General features: G+C 37.9%; 2 protein-coding genes across 2 annotated transcripts; both read right to left on the bottom strand.

The window, feature by feature from the left end:
• Nucleotides 1–219: 219 nt before the first annotated feature.
• LOC136277127 (tetratricopeptide repeat protein 28-like) lies at nt 220–1,869 on the bottom strand. The gene is made up of 2 exons (XM_066158812.1): nt 632–1,869; nt 220–253 (listed from the first exon to the last, which is right to left on the bottom strand). Exons 1-2 carry the CDS (start codon nt 1,867–1,869, stop codon nt 220–222), a joined length of 1,272 nt encoding a protein of 423 aa, XP_066014909.1.
• Nucleotides 1,870–1,885: 16 nt separating this feature from the next.
• On the bottom strand, nt 1,886–5,661 carry LOC136277126 (tetratricopeptide repeat protein 28-like). The gene is made up of 3 exons (XM_066158811.1): nt 5,104–5,661; nt 2,045–4,956; nt 1,886–1,919 (listed from the first exon to the last, which is right to left on the bottom strand). Exons 1-3 carry the CDS (start codon nt 5,659–5,661, stop codon nt 1,886–1,888), a joined length of 3,504 nt encoding a protein of 1,167 aa, XP_066014908.1.
• Between the last annotated feature and the right edge of the window lie 14,676 nt (nt 5,662–20,337).

The raw sequence follows: 20,337 nt of genomic DNA, 5'->3' as shown, positions 1-20,337 counted from the left end.
TTCTTTGTTACTGGGAAAAAATTCCATACAAAGAGAAATTCTTCGAAACCTTTCCAATCGCAATCTACGTTTTCGAAACTACATAAAGATGTACATTCTAAAGTTTACTTGAATGGAAAAATTAAACTTAAACTTCCCTTGCCGTTACATATATTTATATTCAATGAAATTATTCATGACAATCTTTTGAAAGGCTTGGCTGACTGTTTCTTTTATAGTTCATTGTTGTCCTTCGCAGTCAATTTCTTCTTTCCTAAAGAAAAACAAACAAAAAAATACTTAAGTTAAAGGTTGCATTTAAAAACTGCTGTCATTATAATCTTCGCTATTGTTGTAGCTGATTCGCGCGCGGCCCCACCGGTTCTGCAAATTGTTAATTGCGGTTGAAAACTTTAACTATCGTTCTGAGTTTGAAAATGGTCATATACACAGTATGCCGCTGGTATTTTTCTAGCTAAAATTTAGGATTCTCAAAACTATTTATGTCATTGTGTTCAGAGAAGGCACGCGTAAGACATTGGAATGAACACCAACACGTCCCCTCCTCGTTACATTGACCTTAACTGAATCGAAACCAGATTCTGTACGTGACTCAGTGTGTGCCTAGTGACCTTTCGGAAATAACACTAACCTTTGTTTCTTGACGTCAAATGTCACGTTATCTCCAATCAACATGAACGGAGCCCACTGGGAAACTTTGGGAAAGCCGTTGCTTCTCAGCCATTTCATGGCCTGATGAAGACATTCACTGACACTATCTCCATCAACAAGGTGTCTGTAGAAACGCCTCATAAACTTCTCTGTTGCTTCGTCCTCTATGGCCCACAGTGTCACCAACACTGAACGTGCGCCGGATGCTAGGAACGCTCGAGCGATTCCAATAACTCCCTCGGCTTTAATTTCTCCACGTCCACTGTGACAACAGCTGAGTACTACCAGTTTGGCTCGCAACTTAACTTGTGATACATCAGAGATCCTCAAAAGGTAGTCGTCCTCCTCTGGAATAGTGTTAGTGGCAAGGCTGGGGGAGAGGGCAATCTCTCCTCTTTCGGCGTTACCGTGGGCAGCAATATGAATCAAACTCACTGAATTCATCGCTTGAAGTACTTCCTGCTTCTTTGCACGCTCTCCCAACAAAGGCTGAACTCCGAGCAGTTCTCCGATCATCTCTGCTTCCTTTCTTGCACAATGCAATGGTACAAATGTCCTTTCACCTCCCATGTAATACACCTTTCCTACCTTGGGGTCACCAACAACTACTGCACCGACCTCGCTGTGAAAATCTGCTGGGCAGTCCTGAATGAGCCTAAGAGTCGTCAAGGAAGGGACGATGCGAATCCTGTGAGTCTCCGATATGTATATACCGTCTGATTTGTCTCTTAAGGCTGAAAATGGGACTCGGTACAAGCTACGCTCGGGTACAATAACGATCTCTGGCTCTGTAAGTAGATCGGCCACTGGAGTGATGATGAGTTTGGAACACAAATTAAGTCTTCTTGTAGTTTCTGGAGTTTCCTCTCCTCGCAAATCTGCTTCGCTCTGGTCGTGAAGTGATATCGGCATGGTTTCACTCAAAGATCGATCTTCGCATTTATGGGCAGGTAAAATTCCAAAGCCGCGGAGATCTTGGTCGAAAAAACTATTTAAATCGAAAGCTTTCTCCGCTATGAGAGTCTTGTCATCCACTACTTCGGAAGATCGGAATAAAGTGTCTCCGTTACTTTTCAAAACCCACAATAGAACAATTCGATCAAAATACGAAATGTACAGGAAAGTACAGTTCTCTTCTTTTCTTGAAATCTCTTCAATCCCGAACCATGATTTGGGATCAGATAAGATGTGATTTTCAGCGGAAAAGTTGAGTGCCATAGACTCTGCCAAGCACCTAGCCCGTGCCAGCTCCTCGACATAAAGTGCTTCTTTAGGATTTGTGGAATAAAAAAGAAATCCACTAAGCATCTTGTATGGAAAAAGTCCTGTATGATCTAAAAGAGATACTTGAAACTGCTCGTTTCCGTGCAAGGAATGTCGCAATTTTTCATACTTGGCAATACATTCATGAAGATGAGACTCCGCCTCCTGGAACTGTGATTGCAATACTTTAATGTAAGAGAGTTGAGCTAGGGCTGCAAATTCGCCTCTAATGTCGCCAATAGTACTAAATATTAAGAGCGCCTTCTCAGTGCATTCTACAGCTTTGTTTTGTTTGTCATGTCGAAGTATCCTTGCTTTTTCCAGGTATGCCATTGCCTCTTGACGTCTGTGACCAATCTCAGTGCTGATAAAAATCTGCTTCTCGTTGTATATTTTGGCCCTTTGATAATCAAGTAAGGAATAACGAACCTCTCCAAGGATACCATACGCTTGCGCTTCTCCTGATCTGTTACCGGTTTCCATCGCAATAGAGAGTGCTTTCTCCCCATGTTCGTGAGCGTCCCGATATTTTCCAAGCGAAAGAAAGCAACTTCCGAGTCCAAGGAAACATACCATTGCTCCCTCTCTTCCACTAATTTCCATGAAGATGACAAGTGCTTTCTCGAAATACTCTTTAGCCTTCTGATATTCACCAAGTGAATGTAACAACTTTCCTAGGTTAAAGCGAGCGCCTGCTTCTCCCCTCCTGTCTGTAATTTCCATGCTGATGGCAAGTGCTTTCTCGTGGTATTCTTTAGCCTTCTGATATTCGCCAAGGAAATCAAACACCCCTCCTAGGTTTGTGCAGGCGAAGGCTTCTCTCTTCTTGTCTCTAATTTCCATGCTGATGGCAATTGCTTTCTCAAAATATTCTTTAGCCTTCTGATATTCACCAAGTGAATGTAACACCGCTCCTAGGTTTGTGCAAGCGACTGCTTCTCCCCTCTTGTCTCTAATTTCCATAAAGATGCCAAGTGCTTTCTCAAGATATTCTTTAGCCTTCTGATATTCACCGAGTGAATATAGCACCTCTCCTAGGTTTGTACGAGCGTCTGCTTCTCCCGTCTTGTCTCTAATTTTCATGTAGATGGCAAGTGCTTTCTCAAGATATTCTTTAGCCTTCTGATATTCACTAAGTGAATATAACACCGCTCCTAGGTTTGTGCAAGCGACTGCTTCTCGCTTCTTGTCTCTAATTTCCATAGAGATGGCAAGTGCTTTCTCACTATATTCTTCAGCCTTCTGATATTCGCCGAGTGAATGTAACACCGCTCCTAGGTTTGTGCAAGCGTCTGCTTCTCCCTTCTTGTCTCTAATTTCCATAGAGATGGCAAGTGCTTTCTCACTATATTCTTCAGCCTTCTGATATTCGCCGAGTGAATGTAACACTTCTCCTAGGTTTGTGCAAGCGCATGCTTCTCCCTTCTTATCTCTAATTTCCATGTAGATGGCAAGTGCTTTCTGATTATATTCTTCAACCTTCTGATATTCGCCGAGTGAACGTAACACCTCTCCTAGGTTTGTGCGAGCGTCTGCTTCTCCCTTCTTGTCTCTAATTTCCATGCTGATGGCAAGTGCTTTCTCAAGATATTCTTCAGCCTTCTGATATTCGCCAAGTGAATGTAACACCTCTCCTAGGTTTTTGCTAGCGTGTGCTTCTCCCTTCTTGTCTCTAATTTCCATGTAGATGGCAAGTGCTTTCTCATTATATTCTTCAGCCTTCTGATATTCGCCAAGTGAATGTAACACCTCTCCTAGGTTTGTGCGAGCGATCGCTTCTCCCTTCTTGTCTCTAATTTCCATGTAGATGGCAAGTGCTTTCTCATAATGTTCTTCAGCCTTCTGATATTCGCCAAGTGAAGGTAACACTGCTCCTAGGTTTGTGCGAGCGACTGCTTCACCCTTCTTGTCTCTAATTTCCATAGAGATGGCAAGTGCTTTCTCAAAATATTCTTTAGCCTTCTGATATTCGCCAAGTGAATGTAACACCGCCCCTAGGTTTGTGCGAGCGTCTGCTTCTCCCTTCTTGTCTCTAATTTCCATATAGATGGCAAGTGCTTTCTCAAGATATTCTTTAGCCTTCTGATATTCGCCAAGTGAAGGTAACACTGCTCCTAGGTTTGTGCGAGCGACTGCTTCACCCTTCTTGTCTCTAATTTCCATAGAGATGGCAAGTGCTTTCTCAAAATATTCTTTAGCCTTCTGATATTCGCCGAGTGAACTTAACACCGCTCCTAGGTTTGTGCGAGCGTCTGCTTCTCCCTTCTTGTTTCTAATTCCCATGTAGATGGCAAGTGCTTTCTCATTATATTCTTCAGCCTTCTGATATTCGCCGAGTGAACGTAACATCTCTCCTAGGCTTTTGCGAGCGTCTGCTTCTCCCTCCTTGTCTCTAATTTGCATGTAGATGGCAAGTGCTTTCTCAAAATATTCTTTAGCCTTCTGATATTCACCAAGTGAACGTAACATCACTCCTAGGTTTTTGCGAGCTGCTGCTTCTCCCTTCTTGTCTCTAATTTCCATGTAGATGGCAAGTGCTTTCTCAAAATATTCTTTAGCCTTCTGATATTCACCAAGTGAATGTAACACCGCTCCTAAGTTTAGGCGAGTGTCTGCTTCTCCCTTCTTGTCTCTAATTTCCATGTAGATGGCAAGTGCTTTCTCATTATATTCTTCAGCCTTCTGATATTCGCCGAGTGAACGTAACATCTCTCCTAGGATTGCGCGAGTTGCTACTTCTCCCTTCTTGTCTCTAATTTCCATGAAGATGGCAAGTGCTTTCTCAAAATATTCTTTAGCCTTCTGATATTCACCAAGTGAATGTAACACCGCTCCTAGGTTTGTGCAAGCGACTGCTTCTCCCCTCTTGTCTCTAATTTCCATAAAGATGCCAAGTGCTTTCTCAAGATATTCTTTAGCCTTCTGATATTCACCGAGTGAATATAGCACCTCTCCTAGGTTTGTACGAGCGTCTGCTTCTCCCGTCTTGTCTCTAATTTTCATGTAGATGGCAAGTGCTTTCTCAAAATATTCTTTAGCCTTCTGATATTCACCAAGTGAATGTAACACCGCTCCTAGGTTTGTGCGAGCGTCTGCTTCTCCCTTCTTGTCTCTAATTTCCATGTAGATGGCAAGTGCTTTCTCAAGATATTCTTCAGCCTTCTGATATTTGCTAAGTGAATATAACACCTCTCCTAGGTTTGCGCGAGCTGCTGCTTCTCCCTTCTTGTCTCTAATTTCCATGTAGATGGCAAGTGCCTTCTCGAAATTCCCTTTTGCCTTTTGATATTTTCTTTGCATTTGGGAAACACGTCCGAGACAAGTGTAGGCTTGGGCTTCTATTTCTCTCTCCCTAATTACCTTTACGATTCTGATTGCTCTCTCGCAAAATTTTTCTGACTCTTCAAGCCGTCTTTGGTCAAAATACATTTTTGCCAGACTTACGCTGAAGGATGCTTCTATCATCGCGTTACCAGTGTCGTGCGATAGTGAAACAGCTTTTTCGGCGCATCTTTCACTCCTTGTGTGATCACTGATGTCGAAGTATACCCGAAACATTAGCATGAAGATCCTAAGGTAAAGGGATTTTGTAAAATGATCTTCTTTACTGTGAGTTACGTTATTCAGGACCACTAAACATTCGTTGCATAGCTCGATTGCTTTTAAATAGCGTTTAGTGTTTCCAAGGAATAAGGCAACAGTACAAGCTATTTTGATGGTTTTTTCGACTTCTGCTTTGCTGTCCATTATGGTCTTCGAATGTTTAAGAAGAAAGCCGCTGAAATAAAGAAAAGATATATATATATATAGTAAGGAAGATGTTCCTTATTTATTTTCTTTTTTCATCTTAGTTTAGTTAAATTTTCTTTATTATTAGACATATAAACAGTCAAACTGTATTAAGCGGTCACCCGCGGGGAATGGAAGGATGACCGCTAAATGGAGATTCTACAGATTAGGGGTATCATCAAAAACGATATATAATGCCACTTCATGCCACAACTGACCACCTAATGTACAGAATCTCACTATAATAATACTTCCTTTGTTTTTGGGAGAGAAACATGGATTAAAAATTACTTGAAAGATTATTCTTAGTTTTATTTGAGTGGTCCCACTTTCGGTGATCGTTCATTACAAGTAAAAGACATTAAAAACAGGCCGTTGGGACTTGGTAGAGGGTGACCGCGACCGTTTGATAGAGGCGACCGCTAAATAGAGGTGAAAATTACAGTAATTAAAGAGGAAACAACTCGGAATTTTGACAACTGACCGCCTAATATAAGGTGATCGCCAAATATACAGGGTCGATTGTATTAGTAATTATATTATTATTTCCTCATACGCAGAGGCGGATATATGGGAGGGGCCTGGGGAGCCCGGGCCATCCCCCCACTTCCCTTATTTTGGGTTAAAAAAAAGAATCGCAGAAGGAAGAAAAACCGGCAGGGCAAACGACAAAAAAACCGCCGCCACCCCCCCCCCCCACCCCCTTAGCTCAAGGTCTGGATCCGCTACTGAGATGGTAAAATCGATTCAATTATAAAAGCAGCAAATTGACTGAGTCGATATCAAATTTTGCAATACATTAACAATCTGATACGCAATAAACCTTACTTTAGCATCTGAATTTTTTTTTTTTGCATCAGATGTAGGGTAATTTTACTAAGGGCAGAGAAAGGAAACGTCCACCGTGACAAGGTATAAAACCAGTGGTTTTGCTTATTGTTTGATTTAAATTTGAATTTTAAACTCTTCTCAGGATGGAGCCAAATTTTTTTGCGACAACGTGCTTAACCAGTTCCCGTTTTAAACTTTAAAAGCAATGTTGAAATGTCATCATTACTGATAGCTCGCCCAATGCCTACATTCTATGTAAGCCATTCAAGAAATACAGGAAACTTCAATTTGTGGCGCAGTGCGTTTTACGCAATTTTGTGAATGAATACAGATTATAGTACACTCACTGGTTTTTACAGTGACGACTTTGCTTGAAATAAAACATGGGATCAGATGAAACAGTCACGCTCCTCCGGAAATATCAGACTTAGATTTCTGCTACTGCAACTGCTCTGATGTTTTTTGGGACACCCTAGTACTGTTATCAGTACAATTTGTTGGAAGATGTCGGGGTGAGCTCGGAAAATTAACGTAAACTACCAAAATCTTCGATACATGATTAAAGGTGTCGAGTTAACTTTAGAATTTGAGTAGCCTATTTGGTAACCATTCAACTGCTATTAAAATCAGACAGCACATCTCCTTTCGTGGAGCGACCAATTCCTTTCTAACAAATTAACAGGAGACTTTTGTGTTATGTCAAGATTACAACTCAAGATAGATTTGTTTATTCTCTTGCCTCTTTGTTGCATTTTCGATGAAATTATTCAGGAGAATATTCGCGTCAATCAGTTCTGCTAGCAAGAGGATTATTTTTGATTCTTTGAATCATTTTCTACCAGATAAAAGGTAAAACGCAATGAACGTGCAGTACTAGAATCTGGTCGAAAATTTTCACTTACTGTGTCGTTGTTACTGAAACGATTCATATTTACAACAGTCTAAGAGGAGTTATAAATAGGCAGTTCAAAGGAATTACCGGCCCAATATTTTTCTGTTATGTAATCATAAAATTTGAATGAGCGTGTACAGAAAATTATTAATTAGCAATCCTTGAATTCTTCCGAAGCTTTTGGCGCGAATCAATCAAATAACACCAGGAAAGCGAAAGCAAGCGAGCAATAAATGTGTTTATTTTTGAAGACAGAAGAGTGTTATTTTTAGAGTTCTGATCGAGTGACAGACAATGAAAAGAAAATCAATAAACTGAAATACATCTTCTCCCAAACTCTTGAAATAACGCAAACAACCACGGTGAGAACTAAAACATTTCATAGATATTCATCAATGGTTAAGCCTGCGGTATAACCTCATTTATTGTCAACAAATATTTCAACGGTGTAGCGATATATTAAATAATATTTTTTAAAAGCAGTATTTTTTCCAGTAGTTTTTCTCAGCCATGCGTGACATTTGAGCATTCGATAAAGGTCGTTCGGCTTCTAGCCATGCAAGAATGTTGCGTGACTGACTGATACTAAAAGTTAGCCTCAATCCTTTTGAAACAAAACCAAACAAGAATCTCGGCCTTTGAATCGTCTTTGAACTAAGACCCGAGACTTCACACGACACTGATCATGAATTCACTTATTAATTGAACATATACGCAAAACAAACTCATTCAAACCACTCCTATTATATTTTCGTCGCGTGACACTTATGAGCTTAAATTGTAGTAGACAGCTAGTTTACAACTCGAAACTAAGGAGGATCAAGTGCAAATGGTTTTGCGATTATACATCTGTGTAGATCAGACGCAGCGGTTTTGCCACACCGGGCGCGGTATAAGATTTAAACTGGTATTCGTCCATGCTTTAGCCGCAATGATGTTTGCTCGCAGATCTCAGAGAATATGCTGCAATTCAGCACACAAAAAATAATTCAATCAAAGCTTTGGGACTGAAATTGTACAAATCAAGTAGGGAATCCGTGCATGCCGTGTGTTTGTTAGACTTTTATAAATTAGCCTCCAGACAACTCCTGATTTGTAATTCGCTCTTAAACCCATCTCCCGTCTAACTGCTACACATTTTAATGTACATTAGTGACGAGAAATTGTTGTTTGATCAAGACAACAACTTCTACTTCTTAATCACTTCTGGGAAAAAAAGGGTTAAGTTGTTTTATTTTTCCCCAGAATAGCATAGCTGATTGTTATGTGGTTCTTACCTTAAAACTTCTGTGACATTTCCTCCATACAAATGAATCAAATTCCTCTCGCTGAGAAGAAAAACAAGTCAGCATTCATATTGCTATGCAGGACCATAAGGTGTCGAAAGTTTATATTTTTAGCAACAGGACCATATCTTGATGTTTGGCTGCTATGACCTTAAAACTAAACGCAAGAAACAGAAGCGTTTTTTTCGTAGTAGAATATAATTAATACAAAAAGCCGTACTAAGAGCAAATTAAACCCGATCGGTTAAAAGCAGAAAAAAGAAAAAAGAAATCAATAAACAAAGGTTTGACTCATTTTGTTAAATCGTACACAATAACAAAACGACCAAGTTTTAATCAGATCGTGATGTCTTTTTTAATGAAAATGAAAACTTTTGCTTTGACTCCCTTATATGACACAAAAAAGCTAACTTGGCGCTCTCCTTGAATTTGATCGGTGATGTAACTGTTTTTTTCTAACATTCGCATTTACGCATCATGGCTTTGAGCCGTTATAATTTCGTTTTTTGCTTGTAGCATGCAAATTTCGCGGCTTTGATCAGAGCGGGGCCTCTCTTCCGTCACCCGGCTTAGATTTGATCTGTTGTATATGCAATACCACAGTCGCTATGATGTTGGCTTGGATAATGAAGCAATGTGGTCAGACAGAAAGCAGTTTGTTACGAGGTGTTCGATTAAGTTCAACAAAATTTGCACAGAAAAACATCTGGCAAAAAGCTTCATGGCAAAAACTGTTCAGATCAGTCGTAATTAGGCTCAAATTCTGACTTTGAAGAGTGTTTCAAAGCGTTGACCCTCTGACCGCTAAGATGTGATTGATGTGATAAGATCTCCCTTTCATCTGCTATAAATTTCTTTGTAATTGTTAGAGAGAATTTAGTGTCAAATATTCTCATCATCTGACTGCTGGATTTTGTATCAACACTGTAAAGAGAATAACTATATATTTGATCATGTGTGCAAGTAAAAGGGTTGTTTCTATTGCGATAAAATATCTGGGATATAACGGAAATATTTCTGTCGTCACGACAGGCGAATAAGGCTCTCAAACGTCGGCTCAAAAAGCGTTGTTCCTAAAGCAATCAATGTTTTCATCATTCCAAGAGGAAGTTTATTTTGCTTCTCCTTACTTGAGTTCTGACAGAATATGCTGGAATTTGTTTTGAGTCAGAAATCGTACTCACCCTCAAACTCCTCCAAAACTTTCCTCACTCCAATGAATCAAATTTCAACCACTGGAAAATAAAGACAAGCGAAAATTAGTCGTGTGGAGGAAGTTGTTTATCTTTGGAGACAGAAACATGTCATATTTAGCATCCTGATGGTAGAAATGACGTAAAAACAAAAAGGAAGGAAAATGAAATTAATTTATGCGCATAAAATAAACGCAAATAACTATGGCGACAGCACAGGAAAATCTCATTAGATTGATACATCTTTGGAGTCGCTTTTCATTGTCTAACATTGTTTATTGCGGGAAAACGTCGAGGTAATTGAAACATAGACGTATCATTTTTAACATTGTTTTCTTTGCTCGGTATAATTTATTGGTGATGTGTGACATTTGAGGAAGGATTCTGTGACAGTTATTTGAACTTGCTACCCAGACAAATTTGTGTGACAAATGGAAAAAAGTTTTCCCTCAACTCATTGTTCAAACACAAAACAATACAAAAACTATAGCAATTGAATCCTCTTAAGAAATCCGGAACTTCAAACTGATGAAATTCTTCTGTCAGTTAAATCTGAAAAGTAACAGAAACATATCTTGATGTTTCGCTGCTATGACTTTGAAACTAAACGCAAGAAACTGAAGGGATTTTTTCGTAGCAGAATATAATTAATACAAAAAGCCGTTGTAAGGGCTAAATTAAACCCGACCGGTTGAAAGCAGAAAAAAGAAGAAAGAAATCTCTAAAGAAAGGTTTGACTGATTTTGTTAAATCGTACACAATAACAAAACGACCAAGTTTTAATCAGATCTTGATGTCTTTTTTAATGAAAATGAAAAAATTTGCTTTCTGACTCCCTTATATGACACATAAAGCTAACTTGGCGCTCTTCTTGAATTTGATCGGTGATGTAACTGTTTTTTTCAACATTCGCATTTATGCATCATAGCTTTGAGCAGTTATAATTTCGTTTTTCTTTTGTAGCATGAAAATTTCGCGGGGCCTCTCTTCCTTCATCCAGTTTTGACTTAAATCTCTTAGATTTGATCTGTTGTATATTGGATACCACAGTCGCTATGATGTTGACTTGGAGACTGAAGCAATTTAGTTATACAGAAAACAGTTTGTTACTAGGTGTTCGATTTAGTTCTACAAAATTTGCTCTTTGAAAAATCTGGAAAAAGCTTCACGATAATATCTGTTGGAATTAGTCGTAATTAGGCTAAAACTCTGAGTTTAAAGAGTATTTGTTGACCCTCTGACTGCTAAGATCTTATTCGTAAGTCTCCCTTCCATCTGCTGTAAATTTCTTTGTAAAGTTTTAAAGGGAATTTGGTGTCAAATCAAGATTACACCCTCATACTTTTTGATTGAGCTATTCTCACCATCTGATTTCTGGATTTTGTATCAACACTGTAAAGAGAATAACTGGATATATGATCATGTGTGCAAGTTAAACGGTTGTTTCTATTGCGATAAAACATTTGTAGTATAACGGAAATATTTCTGTCGTCACAGAAGCCATAGTAAGGGCAAATTAAACCTGACCGGTTGAAAACAGAAAAAAGAAATAGAAATCACTAAATAAAGGTTTGACTCATTTTGTTAAATCGTGCACAATAACAAAACGACCAAGTTTTAATCAGATCGTGATGTCTTTTTCAATGAAAATGAAAACTTCTGCTTTCTGACTACCTAATATGACACGTAAAGCTAACTTAGCGCTCTTCTTGAATTTGATCGGTGATGTAACTGTTTTTTTTTTTCTAACATTCGCATTTACGCATCATACCTTTGAGCCGTTATAATTTCGACGTTTTTCGTCTGTAGCATGAAAACTTCGCCTTGATCAGAGCGGGGCCTCTCTTCCGTCACCCGGCTTTGAATCAGATCTCTTAAATTTGATCTGTTGTATATCCGATACCACAGTCGCTATGATGTTGGCTTGGATACTGATACAGAAAACAGTTTGTTACTAGGTGTTCGATTTAGTTTAACAAAATTTGCTCAGCGAAAAAATCTGACATAAGCTTCATGACAATAGCTGTTTAAATTAGTCGTAATTAGGCTTAAATTCTGACTCTGAAGAGTATTTCATAGTGTTGACCCTCTAGCTGCTAAGTTGTGATTCGCAATTCTCCCCTCCATCTGCTATAAATGTTTTGTGAAGTGTTGAAGAGAATTTGGTGTCAAATCAAGATTACATCCTCATGCTGATTGATTGAGCTATTCTCACCATCTGATTGCTGGATTTTGTATCAACACTGTAAAGAGAATAACTATATTTGATCATGTGTGCAAGTAAAAGGGTTGTTTGTTTGTATGACACATAAAACTAACTTGGCGCTCTTCTTGAATTTGATTGGTGATGCAACTGTTTTTTTCTAACATTCGCATTTACGCATCATATCTTTGAGCCGTTATGATTTCAACGTTTTTCGTTTGTAGCATGAAAATGTCGCTTTGATGAGAACGGGGCCTCTCTTCCATCACCCGGCCTTGAATTAAATCTCTTAGATTTGATCTGTTCTATATTCGATACCACAGTTGCTATGATGTTGGAAAAGTTGGCTTGGAGACTGAAGCAATTTAGTTATGAAGAAGGCAGTTTGTTACTACGTATTCGATTTAGTTCTACAAAATTTGCTCAGCGAAAAATCTGGCCAAAGCTTCATGGCAAAAACTGTTCGAATTAGTCGTAGTTAGGCTTGTTGACCCTCTGACTGCTAAGTTGTGATTCATAAGTCTGACTTCTATCTGCCATAAATTTCTTTGTAAAGTGTCAGAGAGAATTTGGTGTCAAATCAAGATTACACCCTCATGCTGATTGATCAAGCTATTCTCATCATCTGATTTCTGGATTTTGTATCAAAACTGTAAAGCCAATAACTGTATATTTGATCATGTGTAAAACTTAAAAGGGTTGTTTCTATTGCGATAAAATATCTGTGATATAGCGGAAATATTTCTGTCATCACAGAAGCCGTAGTAAAGGTAAATTAAACCCAGCCGGTTAAAAGCAGAAAAAAAAAAGAAATTACTAAATAAAGGTTTGACTCATTTTGTTAAATAGTACACAATAACAAAACGACCAAGTTTTAATCAGATCGTGATGTCTTTTTTAATGAAAATGAAAACTTTTGCTTTCTGACTCCATTTTATGACACATAAAGCTAACTTGGCGCTCTTCTTGAATTTGATCGGTGATGCAACTGTTTTTACGCATCATATCTTTGAGCTGTTATAATTTCGAAGTTTTTCGTTGGAAATTTCGCCTTGATCAGAGCGGGGCCTCTCTTCTTTCACCCGGCTTTGAATTAGATCTCTTAAATTTAATCTTTTGTATATACGATATCACAATCGCTATGATGTTGGCTTGGATACTGATACAGAAAACAGTTTGTTACTAGGTGTTCGATTCAGTTCAATAAAATTTGCTCAGCAAAACATCTGGCAATAGCTGTGTAAATTAGTCGTTATTAGGCTCAAATTCTGACTTTGAAAAGTATTTCATAGTGTTGACCTTCTGACAGCTAAGATGTGATTTTGTAAAGTGTTAGAGAGAATTTGGTATCAAATCACGATTACACCCTCATGCTGATTGACTGAGCTATTCTCATCATCTGATTGCTGGATTTTGTATCAACAATGTGAAGAGAATATCTATTCATTCGATTATGTGTGCAGGTAAAAGGGTTGTTTCTATTGCGATAAAATATCTGTGATATTGCGGAAATATTTCTGTCGTTACGACATGCGAATACGGCTCCCAGCGTCGCCTTGAAGAAGCGTTGTTCCTAAAGCAATATATGTTTACATCATTCAGAGAGGAAGTTTATTTTATTCCTCCTTATCTGAGTTCTGACAGAATATGCTGGAATTTGTTTTGAGTCAGAAATCGTACTCACACTCAAACTCCTCCAAAACTTTCCTCGCTCGAATGAATCAAATTTCAACCATTGGAAAATAAAGACAAGCGAAAATTAGTCGTGTGGAGGAAGACAGGAACATGTCTTATTTAGCATCCTGATAGTAGAAATGACTTAAAAAACGAAAAGGAAGGAAAATGAAATGAATCTATGCACATAAAATAAAAATAAACGCAAATAACTATGGCGACAGCACAGGAAAACCTGATCAGATTGATACATCTTTAGAGTCACGTTTCATTGTCGAACATTGTTTATTGCGGGAAAACGTCGAGCTAAATGAAATGTAGACGTATCATTTTAACATTTGTTTTCTTTGCTCAGTATAATTTCTTGGTGATATGTGACATTTGAGGAAGGATTCTGTGACACTTATTTGAACTTGCTACCCAGACAAATTTGCGTGACAAATTTTAAAACAGGTTTCCCTCAACTCATTGTCCAAACACACAACAATGCAAAAACTCTAGCAGTTGAATCCTCTTAAGAAATCCTCGGAACTTCAAACTAATGAAATTGCTCTGTCAGTGAAATCTGAATCCCACGTGGCACTTGATTCACTAAGGCCCAGCACAACTCCGACCCGAGACTTTACACTACACTGATCATGAATTCATTTCTCAGCTGAACGTAAACGCAGAACAAACTCGTCCAAACCACTTTTATTTTATTTTTGTCGCGTGACACTTATATACGAGCTTAAATTGCAGTAGACAGCAAGTTTAAAACTGAGGCCTACTCTGAGACCTTAAGTCGCCTTAAGTCGCCTTAAGTCGCCTAAAGCCACCTTAAGTCGCCCTAAGTTTCCTTAGGTTGCTATTGGTTACGCAACGTCATAAGGGTTCCACCCTTCTCAATTGACCCTATCCACTCCACTCCAGTCATAGTTTTCTGCAGCTAGAAAATTAGTTGGAGAGACTGGAAAGGAAGTAGTTTACGAAGGACCTTAGCATTTGGTTCTCAGTATGGTATTGGGGTGTTTTGTCTAACTGAGGCAGGAGAACAACAAATTGGTTGGGTCACTGAAATGGACCCGCGCAATTTTGGATGCTGTTGGAAAGGCATGTGACTTGCCAAACTTTCATGCCAAAATTGACAGTGCAAGTGCCAAAAACATGGGAGACAAGTTTACCAAGATAACAATTTTTATAATTTGTGGAGCTTTGTGAAATGATTAATTCACGTAAATAATCATGTTGTTTTTAATTAAGTATGTGGAAAATTTATGGATAGTTTCATAAAAATTGTGTCTCTTTTCTTAAATTGAAAATGTATGGCACTATGTGTATATTTATGATAGGTTTGCTTGATGTTGGGCATATAACCCATGATGTTTTCCTGGCTATTTATTTACTAGCTTTGACTGTATAATTTTACAATAACTGTTGTGGTAATTCTGTCTGAACATTTTTAGCTAGATTGATTTAAAATCTGAATATTTTAGACCATGGTGACTTATGAGAAAACCAAAGTAACCGAAACGACTGTTGTGTTTATTGCAAGGGATTCTGTAGACATTTTGAAAGTTTATGGAGAGACTGTTGCTGACTTTGGTTTTATCGCTTCAGTCAAATAAAATCGCTTTAAGTCGCCTTAAATCGCCTAAAGTCGCAATATTTTTTGTGCCAATTTTGCTAAAGTCGCCTTAAGTCGCCTTAATTCGCCCAAAGTCGCCTAAAGTCACGGCGACTTAAGGTCCCAGAGTAGGCTTAAACTGGAACTAAAGATGATCAAGTGCAAATAGTTTTGCGATTATACATCTGAGTAGATTTCCTCCATACAAATGAATCAAATTCCTCTCTCTGAGAAGAAAAAAATGTCAGCATTAGCAATGCAGAACCATCAGGTGTCGAAAGTTTATATTTTTAGTAACAGGAACATATCTTGATGTTTAGTTGCTATGACTTTGAAACTAAACGCAAGAAACTGAAGGGATTGTTTGGTAGCAGAATATAATTAATACAAAAAGCCGTTGGAAGGGAAAATTAAACCAGACCGGTTGAAAGCAGAAAAAAGAAAAAAGAAATCACTTAATAAAGGTTTGACTCATTTTGCTAAATCGTACACAATAACAAAACGACCAAGTTTTAATCAGATCGTGATGTCTTTTTAATGAAAATGAAAAGTTTTGCTTTCTGACTCCCTTATATGACACATAAAGCTAACTTGGCGCTCTTCTAGAATTTGATCGGTAATGCAACTGTTTTTTCTAACATTCGCATTTACGCATCATACCTTTGAGCCGTTATAATTTCGAAGTTTTTCGATTGTAGTATGAAAATTTCGCCTTGATCAGAACGGGGCTTCTCTTCCGTCATCCGCCTTTGAATTAAATCCCATAGATTTGACCTTTTGTATATTCGGTACCACAGTTGCTATGATGTTGGCGTGGAGACTGAAGCATTTTAGTTATACAGAAATCAGTTTGTTACTAGGTGTTCGATTTAGTTCCACAAAATTTGCCCAGCGAAAAAATCTAGCAAAAGCTTCATGACAAAAACTGTTCAACTTAGTCGTTATTAGGCTCAAATTCTGACTCTGAAGAGTATTTCATAGTGTTGACCCTGACTTCTAAGATATGATTCGTAAATCTCTCTTCCATCTGCTTTAAATTTTTTGTGAAGTGTTGAAGAGAATTTGGTGTCAAATCAAGATTACACTCTCATGCAATGTTTTCATCATTCAAAGAGGAAGTTCATTTTAGTTCCCCTTATTTGAGTTCTGACAGAATATGCTGGGATTTGTTTTGAGTCAGAAATCGTACTTACACTCAAACTCCTCCAAAACTTTCCTCACTCAAATGAATCAAATTTTAACCACGGGAAAATATAGACATGCGAAAATTAGTCGTGTGGAAGAAGTTGTTCATCTTTGGAGACAGAAACATGTCATATTTAGCATCCTGACGGTAGAATTGACTTAAAAACGAAAAGAAAGAAAACTGAAATGAATCTATGCACATAAAATAAAAAAAACGCCAGTAACGATGACGACAGCACAGGATAACCTGATCAGATTGATACGTGTTTAGAGTCGCGTTTCATTGACTGACATTGTTTATTGCGGGAAAACGTCGAGCTAAATTAAATATAGACGTATCATTTTAACATTTGTTTTCTTTGCTGAGTATAATTTCTTGGTGATGTGTGACATTTGAGGAAGGACACTTATTTGAAATTGCTACTCAGACAAATTTGTGTGACAAATTAAAAAAAAGTTTTCCCTCAATTCATTGTTCAAACACAAAACAATACAAAAACTATAACAGTTGAATCCTCTTAAGAAATCCCCGCAACTTCAAACTAATAAAATTGCTCTGTTAGTTAGATCTGAATCCCACGTCGCACTTGATTCACTAAGGCCCAACACAACTCCGACCCGAGACCTTACGCTACACTGATCATGAATTCATTTATCAGCTGAACATAAACGCAAAAAAAACTCATTCAAACCACTCCTATTATTTTCGTCGCGTGACACTTATGGGCTTAAATTGCGGTAGACAGCTAGTAGAAACTGAAGGGATTTTTTCCTGGCAGAATATAATGAATACAAAAAGCCGTTGTGAGGGGACATTAAACCTGACCGGTTGAAAGCAGAAAAAGAAAAAGAAATTACTTAATAAAGGTTTGACTCATTTTGTTAAATCGTACACAATAACAAAACGACCAAGTTTTAATCAGATCGTGAGTCTTTTTGAATGAAAATGAAAAGTTTTGCTTTCTGACTCCCTTATATGACACATAAAGCTAACTTGGCGCTCTTCTTGAATTTTATGGGTGATGTAACTGTTTTTTTCTAACATTCGCATTCACGCATCATATCTTTGAGCAGTTATAATATCGGAGATGACAATAGCTGTTTAAATTAGTCGTAATTAGGCTCAAATTCTGACTTTGGAGAGTATTTCATGGCGTTCACCCTCTGACTGCTAAGATGTGATTCGTAAGTCTCCCCTTCATCTGCTATAAATTTTTGTAAAGTGTTAGAGAGAATTTGGTGTCAAATCAAGATTACACCCCCATGCTGATTGATTGAGATATTCTCATTATCTGATTGTTGGATTTTGTATCAACACTATAAAGAGAATAACTGTATATTTGTTCATGTGTGCAAGTAAAAGGGTTGTTTCTATTGCGATAAAATATCTGTGATATAGCGGAAACATTTCTGTCGTCACAGAAGCCGTTGTAAGGGCAAATTAAACCTGACCGGTTGAAAACAGAAAAGAAAAAGGAAATCACTAAATGAAGGTTTAACTCATTTTGTTAAATCGCACACCATAACAAAACAACCAAGCTTTAATCAGATCTTGATGTCTTTTTTAATGTAAATGAAAGTTTTTGCTTTCTGACTCCCTTATATGACACATAAAGCTAACCTGACGCTCTTCTTGAATTTGATGGGTGATGTAACTGTTTTTTTCTAACATTCGCATTTACGTATCATATCTTTGAGCCGTTATAATTTCCACGTTTTTCGTTTGTAGCATGAAAACTTCGCCTTGATCAGAGCGGGGCCTCTCTTCCGTCACTCGACTTTGAATCAGATCTCTTAAATTTGATCTGTTGTATATCCGATACCACAGTCGCTATGATATTGGCTTGGATACTGATACAGAAAACAGTTTGTTATTGGGTGTTCGGTTCAGTTCAACAAAATTTGCTCAGCGAAAAAATATGACAAAAGCTTGATGACAATAGCTGTTTAAATTAGTCGTAATTAGGCTCAAATTCTGACTTTGAAGAGTATTTCATAGTGTTGACCCTCTGACTGCTAAGATGTGATTCGTAAGTCTCCCCTCCATCTGCTATAAATGTTTTTTGAAGTGTTGAAGAGAATTTGGTGTCAAATCAAGATTAGACCCTCATGCTGATTGATTGAGCTATTCTCACCATCTGATTGCTGGATTTTGTATCAACACTGTAAAAAGAATAACTATATTTGATCATTTGTGCAAGTAAAAGGGTTGTTTGTATTGTGATAAAATATCTGGGATATAGTGGAAATATTTCTGTCATCACGAAAGGCGAACACGAATCCCAAACGTTGCCTCAAAAAGTATTGTTCCTAAAGCAATCAATGTTTTCATCATTCCAAGAGGAAGTTTATTTTGCTTCTCCTTATTTGAGTTCTGACAGAATATGCTGGAATTTGTTTTGAGTCAGAAATCGTACTCACCCTCAAACTCCTCCAAAACTTTCCTCGCTCGAATGAATCAAATTTTAACCACTGGAGAATAAAGACATGCGAAAATTAGTCGTGTGGAGAATTTGTTTATCTTTGGAGACAGAAACATGTCATATTTAGCATCCTGACGGTAGAATTGACGTACAAAGAAAGTGAAATAATCTGTGCACATAAAATAAAAATAAACGCAAATAACTATGGCGATAGCACAGGAAAACCTGATCAGATTGATACACCTTTGGAGTCGCGTTTTATTGTCTAACATTGTTTATTGCGGGAAAACGTCGAGGTAAATAAAAGAGACGTATCATTTTTGTGTGGCCTACACGAATTGTAAACCACACTACGTCATGATCGAAGATATTTATTCCTGGCTGGATTTGTCACGGTGAACAGAGCGCTTGTCACGTGGTTTACTATCGTCGGAGATAGGTTCCAGTCTATGCTCGGCTAAGTTGCCTGAGTTTCAAAGCTTCAGAAAGCGACTATTTTGTAATGGTAGCTGTAACACGCTGTCGAAGATCGGTTTTTTATCTAGTTTTTCGTTCATCTTTGTTGCTTAGATTTCACACGCCGGCTTTCCTATAGTCGGCTTGTCTTCTAAGTGCGGATTACAGCGTGGAGTTGTGCTCTCACAGGCCAACATTTCATGGTCTGGACCTTCAGTGCAGGTCGTGCCACATTAAAACTTAGGAGTTATTATTGACTCTGTGCGGTCACATTTCACGTAAGTCATTTAGCGGAACGTTTTTTATCCTGAATTTCTGTTTATACCACATGCTTAGTAAGAAAATTACTTAACCAGTCTTTTTAGTACATGCTGAGATAAAAATTTTGGCTAAACTGCAGAATACCCTGCCACCCATGGCATTACGTGTCATCCAATACGAATAGAATAAACAATTTTTAGCCAGTGAGTGAAAATATGACTTTTTTGTTGCCATTAGAAAATCAAACACTGCTGTTGTCTGGAAATTCAATTTGACGGCCTCTTTAAATGAAATTATACTTCCATGTTTACATACTTTTAGCTAAACCAGTGAAAGTCACAAACGTCTAACGCCTAACCTGAAACTGCGGTTTGTCATTAACGCGATGCGAAATGTCTATTGTGATTGATTCCAAACTTTGGGGAGTAATCCATTGAAACTCAGTGACAAAGTGGTTTTGCTTTTCTTAAAATATGAATAGGAGCCTAGTGCTTTAATGTTAACTGAAATGTGATTAGTGTTATGTTTTCCAAGTTATGGCCAGAATTATTGAGACCTTAACATTTCATGACTTCCTTCAAGCTTAGCAGTCTTCTAGATTCTCTTCATAATAGTCCAGATAAG

This window comes from Pocillopora verrucosa, chromosome 12, assembly GCF_036669915.1.
Source record: "Pocillopora verrucosa isolate sample1 chromosome 12, ASM3666991v2, whole genome shotgun sequence".
Lineage (NCBI taxonomy): Eukaryota > Metazoa > Cnidaria > Anthozoa > Scleractinia > Pocilloporidae > Pocillopora > Pocillopora verrucosa.
This window is presented reverse-complemented; position numbering and strand designations above follow the sequence as displayed.

What these genes read in the sequence shown, in the direction of transcription:
- LOC136277127 (XM_066158812.1), bottom strand. Translation starts at nt 1,869, where the DNA reads ATGGCACTCAACTTTTCCGCTGAAAATCACATCTTATCTGATCCCAAA. An exon ending in TTTGACGTCAAGAAACAAAG is followed by an intron (nt 254 to 631) that starts GTTAGTGTTATT and finishes GTTTTTCTTTAG; the next exon opens with GAAAGAAGAAATTGACTGCG.
- LOC136277126 (XM_066158811.1), bottom strand. Translation starts at nt 5,661, where the DNA reads ATGGACAGCAAAGCAGAAGTCGAAAAAACCATCAAAATAGCTTGTACT. An exon ending in CTCGCGCAAACCTAGGAGAG is followed by an intron (nt 4,957 to 5,103) that starts GTGTTATATTCA and finishes GGTGAATATCAG; the next exon opens with AAGGCTAAAGAATATTTTGA. An exon ending in CTTCATGAATGTATTGCCAA is followed by an intron (nt 1,920 to 2,044) that starts GTATGAAAAATT and finishes CAAATCCTAAAG; the next exon opens with AAGCACTTTATGTCGAGGAG.